The sequence below is a fragment of the Penicillium soppii genome, assembly GCF_028829465.1.
Source record: "Penicillium soppii strain IBT 18220 chromosome Unknown utg000010l, whole genome shotgun sequence".
Taxonomy (NCBI): domain Eukaryota; kingdom Fungi; phylum Ascomycota; class Eurotiomycetes; order Eurotiales; family Aspergillaceae; genus Penicillium; species Penicillium soppii.
In genome coordinates, this window is record NW_026643240.1 from 3,536,664 (window position 1) to 3,557,029 (window position 20,366).

The 20,366-nt window shown below is 48.0% G+C and overlaps 7 protein-coding genes across 7 annotated transcripts; 4 read left to right on the forward strand and 3 right to left on the reverse strand.

Annotated features, from left to right (window-relative positions):
- Positions 1-893: 893 nt before the first annotated feature.
- N7529_012009 (fungal specific transcription factor domain-containing protein) lies at positions 894-2,694 on the forward strand (the record flags this gene model as incomplete). The annotated part of the gene is made up of 3 exons (XM_057247535.1): positions 894-902; positions 960-2,558; positions 2,614-2,694. The coding sequence occupies 3 exons, from the start codon at positions 894-896 to the stop codon at positions 2,692-2,694; spliced, it is 1,689 nt and encodes a 562-aa protein (XP_057092884.1).
- Positions 2,695-3,138: 444 nt separating this feature from the next.
- On the forward strand, positions 3,139-5,655 carry N7529_012010 (threonine/serine exporter family protein; the record flags this gene model as incomplete). Its single annotated transcript, XM_057247536.1, has 1 exon — positions 3,139-5,655. The coding sequence occupies one exon, from the start codon at positions 3,139-3,141 to the stop codon at positions 5,653-5,655; it is 2,517 nt and encodes an 838-aa protein (XP_057092885.1).
- A 1,406-nt stretch (positions 5,656-7,061) lies between these two features.
- N7529_012011 (uncharacterized protein) lies at positions 7,062-7,295 on the forward strand (the record flags this gene model as incomplete). The annotated part of the gene is made up of 1 exon (XM_057247537.1): positions 7,062-7,295. One exon carries the CDS (start codon positions 7,062-7,064, stop codon positions 7,293-7,295), a length of 234 nt encoding a protein of 77 aa, XP_057092886.1.
- A 534-nt stretch (positions 7,296-7,829) lies between these two features.
- On the reverse strand, positions 7,830-9,284 carry N7529_012012 (uncharacterized protein; the record flags this gene model as incomplete). The annotated part of the gene is made up of 1 exon (XM_057247538.1): positions 7,830-9,284. The coding sequence occupies one exon, from the start codon at positions 9,282-9,284 to the stop codon at positions 7,830-7,832; it is 1,455 nt and encodes a 484-aa protein (XP_057092887.1).
- Positions 9,285-9,792: 508 nt separating this feature from the next.
- Positions 9,793-12,221, reverse strand: N7529_012013 (anoctamin family protein; the record flags this gene model as incomplete). The annotated part of the gene is made up of 4 exons (XM_057247539.1): positions 9,793-11,508; positions 11,568-11,862; positions 11,922-12,075; positions 12,131-12,221. 4 exons carry the CDS (start codon positions 12,219-12,221, stop codon positions 9,793-9,795), a joined length of 2,256 nt encoding a protein of 751 aa, XP_057092888.1.
- Positions 12,222-14,556: 2,335 nt separating this feature from the next.
- Positions 14,557-15,725, forward strand: N7529_012014 (magnesium transporter CorA family protein; the record flags this gene model as incomplete). Its single annotated transcript, XM_057247540.1, has 2 exons — positions 14,557-15,083; positions 15,140-15,725. 2 exons carry the CDS (start codon positions 14,557-14,559, stop codon positions 15,723-15,725), a joined length of 1,113 nt encoding a protein of 370 aa, XP_057092889.1.
- A 550-nt stretch (positions 15,726-16,275) lies between these two features.
- Positions 16,276-19,698, reverse strand: N7529_012015 (aromatic acid exporter family protein; the record flags this gene model as incomplete). The annotated part of the gene is made up of 7 exons (XM_057247541.1): positions 16,276-16,393; positions 16,443-17,251; positions 17,299-17,388; positions 17,442-19,110; positions 19,164-19,448; positions 19,496-19,603; positions 19,655-19,698. The coding sequence occupies 7 exons, from the start codon at positions 19,696-19,698 to the stop codon at positions 16,276-16,278; spliced, it is 3,123 nt and encodes a 1,040-aa protein (XP_057092890.1).
- Between the last annotated feature and the right edge of the window lie 668 nt (positions 19,699-20,366).

A 20,366-nucleotide genomic window follows, 5' to 3' on the forward strand; every position in this document is an offset into this window, starting at 1 on the left:
AATCATGTTCTTATACTTATCAAAACATAGCTATACTGTATAGATACAATCCATCGGAGCGGTTCGGAGACGGAGAATTGCAGACGAGACGGACCAAAAGCGCAGGTCCGACGGAGTTTAGCACGCGTTTTCATTATTTTTCAAATCTCCGCCCCCAGCCAGAATAATTTTCATCATCAAACTCGGTGAATTCGATTTTACACGAGTAATAATGTACCAAGCAGAAAAACATACTTTGTTGGGTGCCTCAGCGGTGTCCGGAACAAACCCTCGGCGCAGGAGGCCGCCTGTGTAAGTACTAACTCCGATTTTATTTACGTGCTCTGACAGGCCATAGATCATGTTCCCTATGTCGTCAGCGCAAGATTAGGTGCAATAGGGAGGCTCCTTGCAGCAACTGCGTTCGCACCAAAAATGAAGATTGTGTTTATCAGTCTTCCCGGCCACTTCTTCGGCAACGTGCCGGACACGAGCAAAGACAAATACCTGAGCTTGAAGGGATTTATGCATCTCCACAAGCCAACCAAAGCTCAGATACTTTCGTGGATCCTTCGAATACTAACCCCAGATCAACAATCTCAAGTGGTCCATGCCGAACCCTAGCTTCTAGCTCTACACCCCCTTCATCCCTGACTAGTCCCTCATCCACACAAGAGATCGAAACACTGAAGAGCAAGATAAAAGAACTTGAGAATCAATTGAACAAAGCAACGAAAAGCCAGACCAATTCGTCAGCCCAGACTCCGGTTTCTGACATTGAGACAACGCATTCTCACTTGGCCGGGACATTCCATGTCCGCAATGAAACCCTTCCGTCAAGACAGGGTCAAACTGTCAGACGCAGCTTTATCCATAAAAGAAGATTCTTTGGTCAGAGTCATTGGATCAGTAGCATGGCACTGGTAATTTTCCCCGTGTTATCTATGGTACTGATAGTTAAATAACTAATTTCCCGTTAGCTTGCGGACATCGTCGAAATAATGGAGCCATATCTTGTCGATGAAGGGACCAAGGTTCTTGTGGGCCTACAGAAGTGCAAATACTTAGGGAAGAAAATTAAGGCACAGCGTACACCTCAATGGCCTGTGCCGATTACCACCACCTTGCCCTCGAAGGATATCTGTGATGCGCTCGTGGATTGTTATTTTCGGACTTTTGAGCGAATCTACAGGATTTTGCACATCCCATCATTCAAGAAAGATTATGACATTTTTTGGAATTCTGAAAATCGGCACGATCCTGCGTTTTTAGCCCAGTTGAAATTGGTGCTCGCCATTGGGTGCGCAACGTACGATGATCAATTATCACTACGGTCCCTCGCAATCCAATTTATCTACGAAGCTCAAACGTGGCTTTCTGAGCCCGAATATAAGGCACGACTTGGAATCCCATTCTTGCAAACGCACATTTTGCTTCTCGTGGCTCGGGAAACCTTGGGAGTGGATGGAGGAATGATCTGGATTGCAGCAGGCACATTAATCCGAACAGCTGTATACATGGGACTACACAGAGATCCAGTTCAGATACCCAATTTATCAAAGTTTGCATCGGAAATGCGCCGCAGGCTATGGAATACCATCTTGGAGATTTGCCTGCAATCTAGTATGGAATCCGGAGGACCCCCATTCATTTCGATTGAAGAATTCGACACAGAACCTCCCAAAAACTTTGAGGACGACCACCTCACTACGGAAGACTCTATGCCATGTCCAGAGAACCAATTTACTTCAGCTTCTATAGCGATTGCTTTCCGGAAGACTTTTCCAGTCCGCCTTGCGATTGCGAAATTCTTGAATGATACTGGCGGTCAGGGCTCATATGAAGAAGTTATCCGTCTGGATGCACGGCTTAGAGCCTCTTATAAAGAATTGCGTCGGACTGTCCAAGGGTATCCAAACCCACAGCCTCAGTTCGAGATCCTCATGCTGGACTTTATTATCCGCCGCTACCTCCTTTCAATCCACGCACCATTTTTCGGACCGTCCTTTCTGGAGACGACTTACGCGTTCTCCAGAAGTGCGGTAGTTGATACTGCTGTCAAGTTGTGCAACTGCGCTCGTATATCATCACCTTCATCAGGTTCATTCTTGAATAGAAGCATGCCATCCCCTCAAATTGACTTCAGGCGACTGACAGTATTTGGATCAGGATTCTTTCGTACAGCGCCATTGCATGCAAGTTTCTTAGTCGCAATTGAGCTAAAATCTCAAATTCTGGCCGAAGAAGGCCTGGGACCCGTGTCTCTGAGACCTGATCTTTTGTCCGTGTTAGAAGATGCTAAAACCATGAGTTTGCAATGTATTGAAGTTGGAGAAACTAATATCAAGGGTTATTTGTTCATGTCGCTTGTGTCGACTCAGATCGAGGCTCTGGTACAAGGGGTCCCCAAGGATGAGGTTGCAGGAATGTTGATTAACGCTGCCGAAAAGGCCGAAGAGAAGTGTCTGTCCATTCTCGAGCCCAGGGCAGCCAAGGGCCAGAGCGAGAAGATTAGCAATGCTATTGAGTCTGAACCTACGACACTACCCTCAGAGATGGGGGATGACTGGGATTTCATGGTAAGTATTGATTCCACCTTTTGTTTTTGTATCGTGCTGATTCAATTGTTGTCAGATGACTGATGTGAATTTCAATTTCGCTGATATGGAGCCCGTAAGCTGGATGCTGGGTAGTATACCATACGGCATGCCATGAGAATCCGTAACCTTCAATGATGGATATTTTCTGTGGAATCCTGGGCATAGGCTGTCACCCCTGCGTTAGGTGGTGGTAACCCCAAATTTTGTGGAATACATGTCCGATGAGGCGAAGCCTAGATGTGGTTTTGCCTCATGGGTGGCGGAAAGGGCTCTAGATCCCGCTGAAATCAAAATATCTCACACTCTGTGAGATTGCAATGTGAAGAAGTTTTGTCCAATGGCCGACCATGGTTCGCTGTTATACCCCGGTCACGTCCCCGTGATCTCATCATAGCGGACAAGATAGCCCGCTCCGAGATGGAGTTCGGGTCGCTAAACATAGCGTGTATAATTTTATTCCTTGGGAAAGAATTGGCACACACACGATAAGAAAGCATCAATTTCAGATGTCAATAAATGCTCGATGTTGGCGAAACAGTGAGACCCATCTATCGTCTTGATGTCGGCAGACTCATCTATCAGCAGCTTTCACGATGATTCGGATCCAGACCACACGACCTCGTCCGAAGAATGGCAGGATGCACCTCAAAGTAGCCCCCAGGAAGAGCGGAACCCACCGCGGGTTCGATTCCGATCCAATGCGGATTTCATGCAGGGTGTTCAGCATGGCCAGCCAAAGGAAGGACTCCGGGAAGAATGGGATCACTCTCAGCGCCAAGGGGAGCCTCACCGACCGACGACACCTTATGCCCATGAGTCCGCAGATATCACTGATACCTCATTGCAAGATCGCGAAACACAACCTGGGCAAACTATGGGTGTGCCAGGGATCGACACGGTAGATCACAGCGAGAAACATGAAGATGAGAAGAAAGAGCCAGAGAATGCCGAACGGCGAACCACAATGCAGAGATGGCGGAATGTCACCCGAAACTTCAAGCTGAGAGCATCGGAGTTTGGCGATCGATTGGGTCGCCCACAGACCGAAGGAGACGATCTTTCAGCAGCAAGGTATCATGCAGACTGGGCTACCGGAGGCGAAGCTGCTCTGTCTGATATGACAGATGATAAACATAAGAGCGCCGAACAGAAGAAAAATGACCAGGCAAACAGTAGTTCCGAGGCACATCGCCTCGTTCGGGATTTAACTCAAGACCATTCCCAAAAGCGCCGCAAAGGTCGAGGCAAGCCCTATCCACATCAAGACAGCGAGTTCAAGGACGAGGATAACGAGACAGGGCTGGAGTCAAGTCTGAGATACCGGTCTGGGGGTGGTGGTATCCTGTCACAATTGATCAAGCTGAACGGTGGTAAGCCCCCTGGGGCTGATGACCAATCTCAATCATCCTCCCAGTCATCAGCTGATACCTCTACCAGAGGAGGATCGGGACAAAGCACAAACGTGACCACGCCCAGAAAAGGTCCACCGAAATGGTACAAAAAAAACCAAAACACATCTAAATCGACCTTGATCGGCGGAGGCCCCGGGACCTTCAGCGGCGCAAGTACTCCGGTTTCCAATGAAGTTTTGTCTGCGGCAGCGAAACGCCGTGGCCAAGAGAACAGTGCCGGCGCCGGAACGTGTGGAGATGGAGGAGGAGGGAGAGGTGGCCGGAATATCCGACTTGAGGACGAAATCCGGGTTACGGTTCACATTGCTGAGATTATCTGTCGGCAACGGTACATCATACAGCTATGCAGAGCGTTGATGTCATTTGGTGCTCCCACGCATAGACTTGAAGAGTACATGCAAATGACTGCAAAGGTGCTTGAGCTCGACAGTCAGTACTTGTACTTGCCTGGGTGCATGGTCATGTCATTTGATGACCCGTCAACGCGAACAACAGAGGTGAAGTTGGTTCGGGTTGCCCAAGGAGTCGATTTGGCGCGCCTTTCAGACACTCACCTCATTTACAAAAATGTGATCCACGATGTGATGGGCATTGAAGAGGCAGTCCAGGAGCTTGATGATGTGATGAAGAAAAAACCCCGGTTTCCTAAATTCATCATCGTTTTGGTATACGGTTTAGCTACTGCCACTGTGGGACCGTTCGCTTTTAACGCGCGTCCTATTGATATGCCCATCATTTTTCTCAATGGCCTTCTAGTTGGACTGATGCAACATGTTGCTGCTCCTCGTTCTGTGTTGTACTCCAATGTGTTTGAAGTCACATCAACTGTGGTCACATCCTTTCTTGCCCGAGCGTTTGGTAGCATTCCACTCGCAATCGTGGATGGCAAACGAGAGTATCTGTTTTGCTTCTCGGCCATTGCTCAAGCCTCGATTGCATTGATCCTACCAGGCTTTTTGGTGTTGTGTAGTAGCCTGGAGCTGCAGTCACACCAGATCATCGCAGGGTCAATTCGCATGGTCTACGCTCTCCTGTTCTCTCTATTCATCGGTTATGGGATTACGGTTGGAACAACCATCTACGGACTCATGGACAACGGTGCAGTATCTGACACCTCCTGTCCTCCCAAGGGTGCCTTTCAGAATCCTTATGTCCAACGATTTCCATTTGTGGCCATCATGACTGTTTGGCTCCTGATAATCAACCAAGGAAAGTGGAAACAGCTCCCACCCATGAGCATCATCGCATTATCTGGCTATATCAGCAATTATTTCAGTACAAAGAAGCTGGGATCAAACTCACAAGTCGCGAATACCGTGGGCGCATTCACTATCGGCACCATGGGAAATCTGTACAGTCGCCTTTGGCATGGCCACGCCGCGACCGCTATCTTGCCCGGAATCTTTATTCTGGTTCCGTCTGGTCTTGCTGCAACAGGTTCGTTGATCTCAGGTGTACAATCTGCTGATGAGATCCGTCAAAATGTCTCAGCTCACGGGTCAGCCAGCAACTCACCTGGGGCTGGGTTGCAGTCTAGTAGTTCTGTTTTCAGCTTGGGATTTGGTATGATTCAGGTTGCTATTGGAATCACCATTGGCTTGTTCATTTCTGCATTGGTTGTCTATCCTTATGGAAAAGCTCGCAGCGGGCTCTTCAGTTTCTAGAGTGCTGGCCAGTATTGTGGTGCTCGGCAGCTGGGACCCTCATGTTCATATTGTCCTTTGCATGTATACGTCAAGGTTATCTTTTTCTTGTACTGGCCAATGGGTTTCATCAATTTGGCTGGCTTTATCTAGCCGGGTTCTTTGATGGTTATAACAGCGTTTCCGTGCTTGTGCATTCGCGTGGTTTGCTTATCTACGTTTGTCACGCCTCCCTAGCTATAGATAGAGAGCTTTTTCCCTCATGGATCTAGGGTTTCTCTATTTGGTCAGTGCTTACTTCGGACCTTAACTGATATTGTACCTATACTTTACTTTAGAACTGGTGCAAATTAATCTTGAAACTGCCTGGAGGCAGACTATATCATTAGGTCAGTCGGCCTTCTAGTAAATCTAGCTTGTTTCCCTTAGTACATCAAGGAACAATCGATAATTTACATGTGCCTTATTATGTTGCTCGGCCCATAATGTTTGACCCTTGTCTTTCTTCGCCATTTTCATTATGAAATTTTTTACTTAATTGGGAGATTTTTGTTCTCGAAGATGAATCTACAACTTTGCTATCTTCCGCCATCTTTCTTTCTTCGTACTATTTTGCCTGGTAACTATAATGCTAATAGGTATGCGAAGGAGCAATCCACGCTGAAACAAGCAGCACGGTAAATGTGATCTCAGCAAGAGGAATGAAGCCAGCTCTTTTTCAACCTTGAAAGCCCGTTCTAGTTCGTGATATATCTCTGGAATGTATGGAAAATAGAAACCTTGAACGGTAAACTTGAACAATGAAAACTGTAAACGTACTTTTGACTCCTTGGCAATCACCCGCATTGGCGGACGAGCGGATACGAAGAGGCTGAGGATACAGCCAGTACTATTTCACAATATGTGAGGGGAACTTGCGTTGGATACTACCCCGGATAGCCTGCATCCTGGAATCTAGGCAAGAGAAAATTCAATTGGTTCTTCGACCCTTGCTTGATTGTGCTTATACGAATATTCACATGGGTCTACTTGGCTATGACTAAGGATAAGTTCCTTGCCTTCTCGACATGGTATATCCTGTCATTTATACTTTCATGTCGCCGAGACTTGCAGTCTAGGGTTGCTCTCAATGTGGAACCTCTGTTCTTGGCCTGATATGATAGGGTTTGGATACAGACGCAGGCTTCTCGTATTCGTGCAATAGCACGCCGTGGATGTAACAGGAAGATGAAGGACCAAGGAGACTAGAATTGTAAACAAAACATACTGAAATCTTGTCTGAAGCCCAAGAAGCTATAAAGATGATCAAACGTCCCTGCATAGACGGGCATCCACTGGACATCCACATCAATTTACCTCTCAAAGATCACGTTCGTAGCGAATCTCGAACACCAACCAATACCACCTCAACGTCTTGCAAATCTACCATGCAGACCAACTTTGTCGTCCTGTTGATGGCCTTAACAGCCACCGTGATGGCCTCTCCCACAGCCCTTGAGGCTAGCGAGCTTGTTGAAAGTGCCGCCTGCCACCACCCCAGCTCTTGCGGCCGCTTCTGGTCCGGGAAATGTGAGGATTACTGTGATTATCGGGGATTCTCGCACATGAGTAGCTCTGGATGCTCGTGGCTTGCCAAGAAATGCTGCTGCAAGAAGGCCTAGATTCTGATTTCCGAACGAGGCTCATGTAATGCTAAAGTTGGATTGAGGAGGAGCTTTTCACAGGACAGAGCTGGAGAGGTATATTCGACAAACACGTGGGGTTGAACAATTTGGTTCATGTACGTACGAAGGAACTCTGGCTTCGCTCGTAGTAAATGAGGATAGTTCGTGTGGGTTGACATCTGAATATCACTTCGTTCTAGCTAAAGTTCTTGGGTCATAGAAGTAACAAACCTCCGAGGGTATTAAAAAACCGTTTTTGCAAGATTTTGACGATGATCAAGTGAGCATTAACCGGGAAATCTAAACACTTTTTACGATTGACTGAAACAGAGTAAATAGTACGAATATCCAATTCTAAGAAGTGAAATATCTGCAACATGCCAATCTAGCACATCAAATATAAAGCATCAAGCTCCGCAATGCAATGCCAATCTTGAAAATGGCCAGCGACCAGCCGCCAGTCAAACTCTACCTCTTATCCAGGAGGGAGAATCGAGATAAATGTATGATCGCCTTAATATTAAGATATCTCTATAGTTCATCTTTCGTTTCATTCATCTGGTCCTGCCAGATGGCGAAACCCAGTAATTCGAGGAGATGTCGTTCGCGATGTGTGAAGACGCGGACGCCGGTTGTTTGAAGGAATCTTTTGGCGTGCGCTAGGATGGTAGCTCGATGGGTTTGTGAGAGGCGGAAGAGGGCCTCAAGAGACACGGTGATTTGATCGGGGCAGGTGCTTAGGAAGGGCAGTTCCACGAGGAGGTGGCGGGTTGTTTTGTCGCGGGCCAGGGACTCGCAGTATGTCTCTAGCATTCGTTCGCGGACGACGAAGCGCAGGATTGAGTCTAGGGAGTCGAGTTGGACGATGGCTTGCGGGAGGGAGTCCTCTGGTTCGGCAAGGCCGCGCTGCATCAGAATCACGTATTCGAGGTCTTCAATAAGAGGTGTCATGTGGATTTTGTCCGGAGATATCTCGCCGAGAACGGGGCGGTCGTAGCCTATTTTCTTGCGCCAAAAGTAGTTGCACAGAATTAGGGAGATTATGCATGGTATGAGCACGATATATCCCCACCACCGCTCGGCAGTTACCATAGATGCAGCACCAGCAACTAGCCCATTGAGACCGTTGACAATGGCATGCCACTGGAAGCGTCGGAAGCGAGTATGCAGCCGGCGTCGGATATCATCGCTCGGCTCGCGGGCAGAAGTCGCGGCGTCGTGCATACGGAATCGATGAATCAAATATGCAGACCATACGGCGTTCGCCAAACCAAAGATTGCCGCTAGGCCATTTCCAATGTATCCCGAGAGCAGATTACTCGCTTTGTAAACATGGGGATTGGCACCACCAATCGCCATCAACGTCCCGACACCAACCAACATCGAGCCAAAACCCATCAACACATCCATCACAATTCGGTCAACAATCTCCGTTCCAATCTCGCGGCGTGAAACCCCAAGACGACTATCAATGAGCCGGACCAGCTCGGCGTTTTTGTTGTGGCATTGTCGCAGCCGCTGGAGATGTTCCTTCTCGGCCTGTAGCAGCTGCACGTTCTTCCGACTCAGTCGGAAATCCTGAATGGCAACCAGTACCATTCCCAGCGCCAGCGTACCTCCGATTCCCATGAGCACGGCGGCGAACCTAGGTACGGGGATCTCGTTCCAGACGTTGGCGGCGAAATCGCCTGCGTTCGCGAGCTCCAGGTAGCCCACGCTCGCTAGCAGGCTGTTTTTGAATTGTTGTTGGTGGAGGAGGCGAAAACGACCTCCTCGACGGACAAGGGTCACTTGGTCTTTTGTTGACTCGAGACATTCTTGCCAGGTAATATCGCTTGCTTCACGGTTGAGCTTTGGAATTGCTGGGAGTGGGGGTTCAGCTGCTGAGACAAGATCTAATTCCATAGACATTGTCTTTGGTTGGGGGTGGTGGACGCGGGAGGGAATGGTTATCAGAGTGTCGGAGGAATCGGTAGGGGTCGCCATTGTGTATATTGTGGAGGACCGAGACAAAGTTTTCACATTTCGTTCATGGCCATGCTTTGTACAAGCAAAGTGAGCGTGCAATTTTGGGCTGTTGAGAGAGAGGAAAGGGACAATAAGAGAGAGGAAGAGGGAGAAAGATGAAAGAAGAAGACACGCAAGCGGGTGAGAGGCACATCGAACAGTTTTCCAATCAAAAGTGCCGGTTCCTTGTGGGTCACCTTGGCGTAGCCCTGTAGGGCTGAAGATCCCCGTCTTTTATTTACTTCATCTTATTACTCACATAAATACTCCATAGTTTCATCTTACTATTGCGTATTATTGTTTTACAGGAAATTTAGTCCCCACTGGATTGATTTATCAACCATCGGCCCTTAGTTGAATTACCCTACCTGGTATGGTGGTACGGTCTATGCCGATTTGAGTATAGAAATCAGGCAGCAAGCAAAAAAACCCTGAAAAACCTGAGAGAAAAAAAATTCTAGAAAATACAGCGTAGGGCCGACAATAACTAGGCTTCTTTCGACAGTTTAAGCCCATCTCCCGATTTGGATGTGCTCAGTGCACGAATGAGCTTGACGCCTGCGTCCGCGCCCATATCCTGCGACGGTGTGCTCCAGAATTGGGCTTCACGGTCGGACCCTCGAAGTACATCGCCTTCTGGCTCCTCTTTGGTGGGTGAGGGTGTGCCATCGGGTGATGGTGCTTTTTCAGTCGCACTATACACGTTGACCCGCTCGTTGAAGCGGACTCGAGGGCGGACCCGGCCATTGGGCGAGCCTTGAGAGCCGGAGTTCGGGGATGAGTTTCTTGCTAGACTAGCTGCGAAATAATTTTGACGCACAGCGTACCGACGGGCCTCTTCGCGTCGGATAGTGTCGGAGAATATTTTCTCCAGCGCTGTGCTGGCTGTGAATTTCATTCCGAGATACGCTTGCTCGGCGATGAAGATTGTCAACAAAAGATATGACAGTCGCACTTCGGAGATGGGTCCTCGATAAACGTGGACAATTGCTGCTGTAGACAGGGTACCCAGCCAGGCTAGGAAATCCAATCCCAACAGGCATGGGCCGATCGAGTCTGCCCGGATGGGTGGTGGTCGCTGGCACTCCAGTGTGAGCTTGAAAAAGTCACCTCGTAGCTCTAGCCAATTGTTCAACAAGAATCCAAGTGGAACCAATGGCCACGCGACTCCAAACAGTGCCAGATATCCAAACTGTACACACATCTCCAGGATATCCTCCTCAACGTGATACTCGTCTGCACTAGCCTCGCCACGGAGTCGAGTGAGGAAGTCTGCTTCCTCGGGTAGGTCAATCAGCAATAAGTCGGTGGCTTTGGAATAGCTCCGTTTGCGACCGTATTCGGCCTTGCGATCTTGGTAGTTTTGCCATTTCTGCCAAAGGACATGCTTGACATACGGTATAACAATCTCTTCGCCAAAGCTCAGTACTTGGGCAGTCATGGAGAGATAGATTACTTCTTGCTGGAAACGGCTGGTGTCGACTTCGAACTCCTTCTGTCCGCTCAGCAAGTCGGACTTTAAGCCTGCGATCCGCAAAATGTCAAGACGTGGCACAATGTGTTTGCCAAATGGAACATAAATATAGGCAGTGAGTATTGTCGGGAGGAAAGATGTGATGAAGTTCATGACAAATGTCTTCTGCGTCTGTGCGAGATCGTATTGATCCTGCGTGCGGTAGTTCTCATAGTCGGTCAAGCGGGTGGCGATGCTCGTTAGAAACGAAGTTATGGCGGGCAACGAGAGCGAGAATAGAATGGTCGGCACAAATTCGAGATACCCTTTGAACGGGCCATCGTAGACCTCTGAGATGAACACTTCTCCCGCAAATGACGCCACAATCAATGCGCCGAGAGCGACGCTAGCCACAGATGCAAATGGCACCAAAAGCATCTGGCGCGAAAACTGCTTCCACCCTGGGAAAACGTGCTTGACTTGTCCACTGATCGGGTCCTTGACCTCTTTCTCCCACACATACTGCTTGCGGTTCACTTTCAGTTGCCCAACACCCTTCACATCCCATCGCTGACTCAAGTCGGCCTCTCGGATCTTCCAGTACTCGACAAACACAATGCACCAGGTGCAAAGTATAACTCCATATGTGATTGAATATGGTCCCAAATATAGCCAACCGAGAATGCCTAACCCGGCAGGAACTACCAGGAATAATGAATAGCAATGAATAAAGGCGTAATAGAATGCGACCTGTAGGTGGTTAGCCAAATGTTGCGAGAACTCTGTTTTCAAATAGTGGCCGAACACACCTTCTCACCAAACAATGCTCGGATGGCGTCTAAATCTTTCGTTGTCAACACGGTCTTGCGACTCCATTGCCGCAGCATCCCCGCACAGGCCTCCTGGTCGTGCAACGGAAACGAGGCAGTAACATTCTTCCATTTTCCAAACCCTGGCGTAATCCCAGCACCGCCTAACTGCTTTTGCCACGTAACAGCATGGTAAACTGAACGGATCTCCTCGGCAGGTGTATCGGCATCAGCGATTGCCGTCTCATCGCCGTCTGGTAATGTATGCGTAATGCCAAATAACCAATCCTTAATTCTGCGCGGCGTTAGTCGCCAATTGCCGAGACTCCAATCTCCCCAACACTATCCACTCACCTAGACTGATGTACCAAATTCCCCAAATGATCTCGCGGGACTCGTATACACACCAACAGTGCTGAGCCGTGTCCGTGTCGGACCTGAACGCGAAGACCAGCTTCGCTCAGATCATGGATAAGCGTTCGGAACTCGGTGATAGCTTGAGCTTGTTCTGGGGGATCGTCAGTTACTGCAGACAGCCAAGGATAAATAAGCACGTCATTTACCAATTTCGCCAAATTCATATTGTAGAACCCAGTCGACTCCTAGGTTGTCATTTTCTTCACTTTCTTTGCCGTACCCTGCGAGCCAAGACATCTTGGATTGCTGGGTATGGGCTAGAGAAATTGTGTAATCGTAAGTGGGAGAGTGTCGGTGTGTGATGCGAACGGAAAAGAAGAAAATGTGGGGGAACTCTCATGAGGAACTACTCTATTAGTTAGTCTAGTTCAATAAATACTTCGTTTGTTGCTGTAATCGTATTACACTTCGATTGGCTTCGATTCTATTATTATTTTTCGATTTTCTATACTAAATATAACTCCACTTTATAATATTACACAGTATTGTACGGAGGATAGGGAACAATATCAGGTTTGTACCAGGTAAAACGGCAGCCTTACCCGTTGATCGCCGGAGAGCTCCTCCCTTTTGTTTTCTTCTGTTTCTCTTCATCTCTCACTTGGATTTTACTTTTAATCCGGTGAATTTCCCTCTACATGATACAAATTACACAAAACATTCTCCGGGAAATTCCCGACCATTGTATCCCTGCAATTCTGATTCAATATGCCAGTTCCCCACGAGCCAAGCTTCAGCCCTACGGGGCAGATATTATTACCGATCACCGCTGTGACATGCTTAAAAATATGTTACGATCGCCATTTCCCCTAACCCCTTAATTCAAAGGACTACAATACCGGAGCATACCAGTTACAATGAATCAAAAGCAAATTAATAAATACAGAACCTCGATCTCACAAATAAGCAAACACCGCACACTCAACCGTCAAACATCTGCCAACCTGCGCGCTTAAACACTTCCACAAGGCTGTACCCACCCCACGGGCGCAATTCGGTCATCACATTGGTGGGACTCGGTCGTTCACGCATTGGTTTACAGTGCTATTCATGCAGATTGGAATCTGCGACCTGCGGATTTTCTCGTTTTCTGTTCCTAAGTCTTAGGAATTCCTCATTGACACTAAAGAATCAAAACAAATACAAAGATCTCAAGATCAAAGACCAAAGAATTCCACCTTGGCAGGGGGAGGGCGCGCAAGGGAACAAAATCCTGCTGCCTTCTGCCAAGAGCCTCGGCAGGCGTCACCCAAATCCGATATTTCAATTTTGTGGAGTCGATGAGTTTTCGGCTAATCCTGTTCAGAATCTTGCTCACTGACTAGAGCTAACCTGCTCGGTTGTCAAATTTTCTGATCTTTGCATGCCAAGAGTGGATCAATTTTCAATTGTCCCCAACCAATTGGCTTAGGCAACATCATTCGCAGATACTGAATAACGGTGAAGTCATGTTGGGATATATCCGTGTGCTTCCATTGTACGATTATTGTATATATGGTGTTACACTTTCAAATGAGATCATTGCCAATTCGAATTTCGTTTTTTTTCCCATTGCTTTCCATCTGTCAAATCCCAATTGACTGACCCGATTATCTACGTACTTGGCGGTTTGGCTTATGTCCTCGGTTATTGAGATGGCTCGACGCTTCCTTCGTGGGCAAAATATCACTCTCGGGTTGAGCGTGTTCCTTTTTGTCTTCATGTTCCTACCTACCTTTGTCATTTTATTAGCGGTCGTCGTATTTTTTGGGTTGATTTACCCCCGACTACGTACATCATATACCCTTGACCGCGAACAAGGGATGGAGACTCGGCAGTCAGATCTCAAGGAATGACCCGCATATGCAAATCGGAGTATAGTATGACTAAACTCTACATACGTCTGGTGAATACCTTCACTAACCAGGCCGAAGATGTGAAACTTCACACGGGAATGATAGCACACGCGTCACATTGTTTTCGTCTGGGATTGATGGCGCTGTGAGGACACAGCATTTAAAGGCGTTTGGGGTTTCTGGGGTTGCATAGGAAAATCTCCTCTCCTTGATTTTTGTACAGATCCTTTTGGCATCGAACTTCGAGAACAATGTTTCGAACCCAGTAGATGGCTCGGAACCACCTTGCCGGTCCCAAGTCCCCAAGGTCCCTGGGGCGCGGCCGAATCCGCTTTCTCCAAGTAATATGTCATGTATTGATTCTTCATTGGGTATCAAATTTTTATCTCCACTGCTTGGCTCATAACAGTTACATTATGCGTCTGGGCGCCAACGGGTAGGGCTGGCAGACATTTCATGTGGACTTACCCTCCCTCTGACTCTGGCTCTTCTTTCTCTTTTTCCGCCCAACACCCATACATTCATGATCGTCAAACATCTACAATCCTATATCACCTCGAGATTCCATCCCGAGGAACTAGAATGGGCTGAGCAGATCACTCGTTTTCATCCATGAAAGTTCAACCAGCTACTCAAGGGAACAGCACTCCCTGAAGCGACCAACATCTAATGGCATCAGATGAACGGCTCAGGGCACTTTAAATCTCGCAACTCTCCACTCTGGACATTACAGTAAGATGGAGGCCCAAGAGGAAAAGCAGCTCGACCTGGTCCCCGAACGCTTCAGCTTCTACTCCTCCAAGACGAAGGAAACCACCGTCTCTTCGACCTGGGACGGTCTCTTCCCAGGCGGTCACATCGACCACATCTTCCAGGAAAAACATAAAGGCCGCCCAGACCCTAGCCAACCAATCTGGTGGATCGACATCTGCGACGCCACAGAGGAAGACGTCAACGCCGTCGCCCAGGCCCTGTCCATCCACCCCCTGACGGCGGAGGACATCGCCATCCGCGAGCCGCGCGAAAAGGTTGACGTCTTCAAGAACTACTATCTCCTCTCCTTCCAGACTCTTGTCACCAAAAGGGTCAAACAGGAGCGCCCGGGCATTCCCGTCTCCGCGGCGTTGTACATTCTCGTCTTCCAGTACGGCGTCGTGACTTTTACGCCTGGTGGCTGTGAACATGTGAACCGGGCTCGGGATCGCATTCGCAAAATGCACGACCCTTCCATCTTGACTAGTGACTGGGTCTGCTATGCAATGATGTACGATCTAAATATCTCCTTTCTGATGAATATTGACCCATGCTGATAATTCCAAGAGACGATATAATCGATAGCTTCGAGCCCCTCACCCGCGATGCAGAGCACGAGTCTGAAGCAATTGAGGACCAGGTTTTCATTGCTCGTATCGACGATGCCCAAGCGCTCATTCCGCAGGTTGATGTCCTGCGCAAGAGGATCACACACATCATCCGCTGTCTGCATGGCAAGGTCGATGTGTTGAACGGTTTTGTCAAGCGATGTCAGTCGCCAGACAAGCATCCTGTCTTCCCGGATGGAGATCTCATTCTCTACCTCGGTGATGTCCAAGATCATCTTGTCACGACCTTGTCGACGCTTGGCCACATTGATGAAATCATCGGTCGGTCGCAGGCGAATTGTTTGGCTCAACTGAGCGCTACTAACCTCAGACTCAGTTTGACTATTAACTCTGGTCTGAGTAAGGTGACTATGCTGGCGACTATCTTTGTACCGTGCCATCTTGTCACGGGAATGTGGGGAATGAACGTCCCAGTTCCTGGAGAAGACTCCCAGGGCCTGGGATGGTTCTTTGGTATTGTTGGTTGTTTTGCGGCATTCATGGTTGTTTGTATGGCGGCTGCAGTGAAGTATAAGCTTCTGTAAATCATTCATACGTATGTAGGTGATCATTTAGACTGAATTTTCGTTGTCAAAACTCGTTGCGTTACTCCAGGTTGCCTCTAATCCTTATCTCACCGTACCATTATTACATTAAATCTGCTCACCCCTCAGAGGCTTCCAATCTTCGGAGGCTTGGGAGATGGGGAATGGACACCAGCGTTGCCACAGGCCGTCTATGGTGTAGTATCCGATGTTTCAGGTGCCGCCTAGGAAGAACTAGGAGCCTATTCGAGATTCAAAGGAGGCGTAGTAAGTGTGGAGGATTGTGTTCAGGTTGATATGGGGATTTGAATCTTCATCTCGATGGTTTAGATTGGCAGGCGAGGCGGGTGGAAGGGCAAAGGCCATCATGGGGCTTTGAATACTGGAACGTGCTGGTTGCACAATGATTAATGCGTGTCACTGCTATGGGATCTATGATGTTGTACATGGAATCAACTCCAGACCGAAAGTAATACATGAACGCGTCAATTTACAGGTCGAAGGGAACAATTCGGGGGCTCTTGAAATTATATTGTACAGTGACAATAACCTAATGGTCTGACCCATCGTGGTCGACATGAGACATGAGTCTTGACGATTCGGCGTAACGTGGTGACTGTCGCACATGAAAGTCGAAGTTGATCTCCCCCACAAGCTTCTTAACGTTGCTAAACAAAGTCAGCGAATGCAAAAGGTATCATAAAGGGCAACACATACTCAATTAAATCCTGCAAACTGAAACTGATAACCGATCTCAGAACCTCTAGCGACACAAAAGCCGAAAAAGCAGGATCCTCAATATGTCGAATACTAAGCAACTCCCCATTGATTTTCTGCATCTGGCGCGCGAGCGGGAATGAGTCTGGTGTCGCCAAGTACGGTGGTAACGGCTGACCATTCGTGATAGCTGCAGAAAGATGGCATAGCAGCGAGGTGATACGGTGGGAATTAAAATCCGTCGATTTCAACGCTATGTCCGCCAACTGTGCCATCCACTGGTCGTCATTTTCCGTACTTGAGTGTTCGGATTCAACGGCGAGAGCTTCGAGGTTCTGTGTCGTGTGGGCCATTAGCGACATGCTTGTTAGAATGCGCTGGATCTCGGCGATGATATTGTCGTATATTTGTTTTGGGAATTTGCCCCCGATGGGTGGTTCAAAGGTAGTGAAGTGGCTGTGTGCTCGGAGGCCGGTAAGGAGCAGCATTTCTTCTTTGAAGATCTTGTGGCGCGATGCTTGGAGTTTGTGCGCTGGTGAATTTGGGTCGCTTGGGGTCCCGAGCTCGTCGCTGAGCCATAGTTCGATCGTTGTGTGCATGCAGCTGTAGAATTTGGCGAGGACGAAGAGGCTTTTTCCTAGTAGTTTGCGGAGTTGGGATTTGGCGGTTATTGGGTATGGGAATATTACCCAGAAAAAGGAAATTGCGCAGCCCGCTGCTACTGCTGCTAGTTTGTATGGGCCGAACAAGTAGATTGGATAGTACGGTTGGCCATTGGAGGTTGCCTCTGGTAATCCTAGTTTGCGGACCTACGGACGGTCAGTGATGGGATTTTGTTGGTGGGCCATGATATTACCTGTAGTTCGTAACCAATGATGACATTGAATGTGACGATAGAAATGACTGATGCTCCGAAATATTGCGGTAATTTGATGTAGAAGTAATACTGTTGATACGATTAGACTGGTCTGAATGCAGACATTGTTTGGAAGGCCATACCTCGAATACATTAGCAAGATAGAGGAAGATGATCACACCAGCAGTTTTGCCATCGACAATGTACCAAACGACCAAGCTGAGCACAAGAGAGATGGTTGTTGCGACGATCCGAGCAACAAAGCCAAACATGGTCTGCCCGCTTGTGGGATTCATCCCGATGACGATCACGATCATAGCCCAAATACATCTCTGTCGAATAAAAAAGTCTTGGGTCTGATGCAAAAAGGCAAGTATCCCGACAGAGAATGAAGCTGCGGCAACACGGAACCCGAAGATGCTCTGATCAGACTTGATGATGTGGGATATGGTACGTAGTATTGTGCTTCCTTTCTCCCAGATATTCTCAGGCGGGAGGTGTTCCGGATCTGGAAACCTTGTTGACGGCTGATCCTGATATAGTGTCGAAGGTTCGACACTGGATGACTGCCTGCTCTCTGACGAAGTCTCGGTTTCTTTCTTGTCGGCGCTCAATGAGAACCATGCTCGAATCGACTTTTGCTTTGGGAAGATGACTCGGTTCCGTTTCATTGTCCCCTCGGCGATTTTGCTGCTTGCAAATTGCACCAGCTGCAATGTCGCGTTCAAGATGTCATCCTGAAGATGGCCCATGTATAAGATCAGGAAGAATTCCTGACGCACATCTGGATTTCCTACAATATTCGGCGATGCCCCGGTGGCTGAGTCCGTGGCATGCTTCTCCAAAACAGTAAATGCCTCAAGCGACGCTAGCGCCTGCGGCAGGTGTTTCCGACGTGAGTGATATTTGTGCAGCTCCTGCTCGAAGAGGGAAGGAAAATTGGGATGGACTGCTGAGAGAATTTCACCCCTTGCTTCCTCGTCCCTGGCAGCCGACGTACCACGAGACTTTTTTTGCTTGTCCAAATGCTTAGGCTTAACAAGCTCCAATGCCAGGAGAAAATAGTGGAGACCTTGCTGGACAAGCTTTGAAGAGTCGACGAGCCGTTCATGCAATGTCTCCACAACCTTTTTGATTTCCGAGTGTTTCAGAGCCCCTTCATCTGGATCAACAAGATCGTGCAATCTTTCGTCACGGGCCTCATTCTTGACAATTGTCTCCAGGATTTCTGGCAGCATCGACATTCCAGACAGTGGGAGCAGAAGACTTCGAAAGAGATGGGCGATGCCGCCCAAGTCTTCGGCTGACAATTTACCCCATGCGATCTCATCTTTGGAGTAAAATAAATCGGCGTGTAATTTGTTATGCACCCCATTGAGTTTTGTCATTGCCCCCTGCAGCTGCTTTTGTTTGGATTGCAGATCAGCCTCATCACCGTCTGCCACATCTTGGGCGCTTTGAGCGGTGCGTGCTCGTCGAAGAAGGCCTGTCCCTGTCAATAAACCTGTATCCGAGCTACCTTGAACATATGATATCTGCGATTGGAGCACTTCTTCGACTGACGCGGCGTAACGCTTGAGATCGTGAAACATGTCTCCCCGGCTGGTGATTGGGAAAATAAATAATGAGACACCAGTCGCAACGGCGAACCCGATCATGAAGCCCTTCAACAGTCGCGAGACAAATGCGAGACCCTCGGATAAATTGACAAATGTGCCTGCACGAGTGATAGTGACACAAGCAAAGATCGAGAAGGCGACCATAGGATCCTGGAGCTCCATTGGTTTCAACGCACGAAGAGCATTTGCACCCCTTTTCTATTGTCAATCAAATATCACAAGCCGGTGTATCTTATTTGTACATACCAAATCATGACGATAAGCCATATTCCGGCCACTGCGCACGCATCACTGCTATATCCATCACGAACACTCTCGCTTGCATTAGGAGAGATATTGTGTTCTCTAGCTTTCACTGCGCAGAACACGGCTAGGCAGCAGAGTGATGCAGAGACACAAACGGCCGCTAGATTGAAGAACATGATTTTGATAAATTTTGCTCGGGGCATGAGCCCTTGTGCTACTACTGACATCAAGGCTGAGAGGTAGCCAATGGTTGTAGTGATATTTGATACCGCATCACTCTGGTATCTTGCATTTTGTTAGCAGACGTTCCCTTATAAGAAATTTATACTCACATCGCGATCGTGAGTGTGGGTGCTAAAGCGCCTTTGAGCATCATGAATATAGTCCGAGAGTCCAAGTCTAAATTGGACCACCATGTTGACGGATTCAGTCGGCTTTTGCTGAATTATTAGTTCATTCGTTAATTCGAAGCGTTCGAGATAGGTGCATACCTCATTATCCCCGGCTGAGATGGTCGAAGCTCCTCCTGAGCCATTGTGGTAGTTTCAGCTCATGTATATACGTTGCAGGACATTCAGGATGTGCTTCTAGGTGTGTAAAGGAATATATCAAATGTCTCGGTAGACAGGCAAATCCTGAAAGTAATGGAAACGTCTTGAAAGCGATAAAGAATTAAAATTGTGGAAAGAGGTAGATGAATTAGACTATTCCGTTTCTACGGATCGGGTTGCCGAGCGATTGGATCCGTACCGAGCGCAAATGCCGACATAAACAAGATCATCGGTCTTCCTACTCGCACCTTGAATGATATGTTCGTTTGTGGAATATGTCAAGCGAACGGCATCCTCTTGCGGCAGCTACTGGCAAATTCAGAAGTGTCCGTGCATAACCACTGCACGTGATGCGATATTCGCTTTCAGAAAAGGCAAGGTCAACAACCATGGCCATGGATGCTTTGTTTGACCTTCCAAGGGAGGTACTAGTTCAAGGGAAAAATGAGATTACCAAGCTAACATTACTGCAACATGTCAGCTATTTCGGAGAGAGAGGATCGAGTCGTGATTATGGTTGTCAGATGGCGGCTGAGATATTTTCCGGGAATGTAAGATCAATACCCATGAACGATTCACCTATTTTGCTGACAGCTAGTTACAAACGTGATGTTTTAGATTTCAATGTACAGAGTATTGTCCATAGAACTGT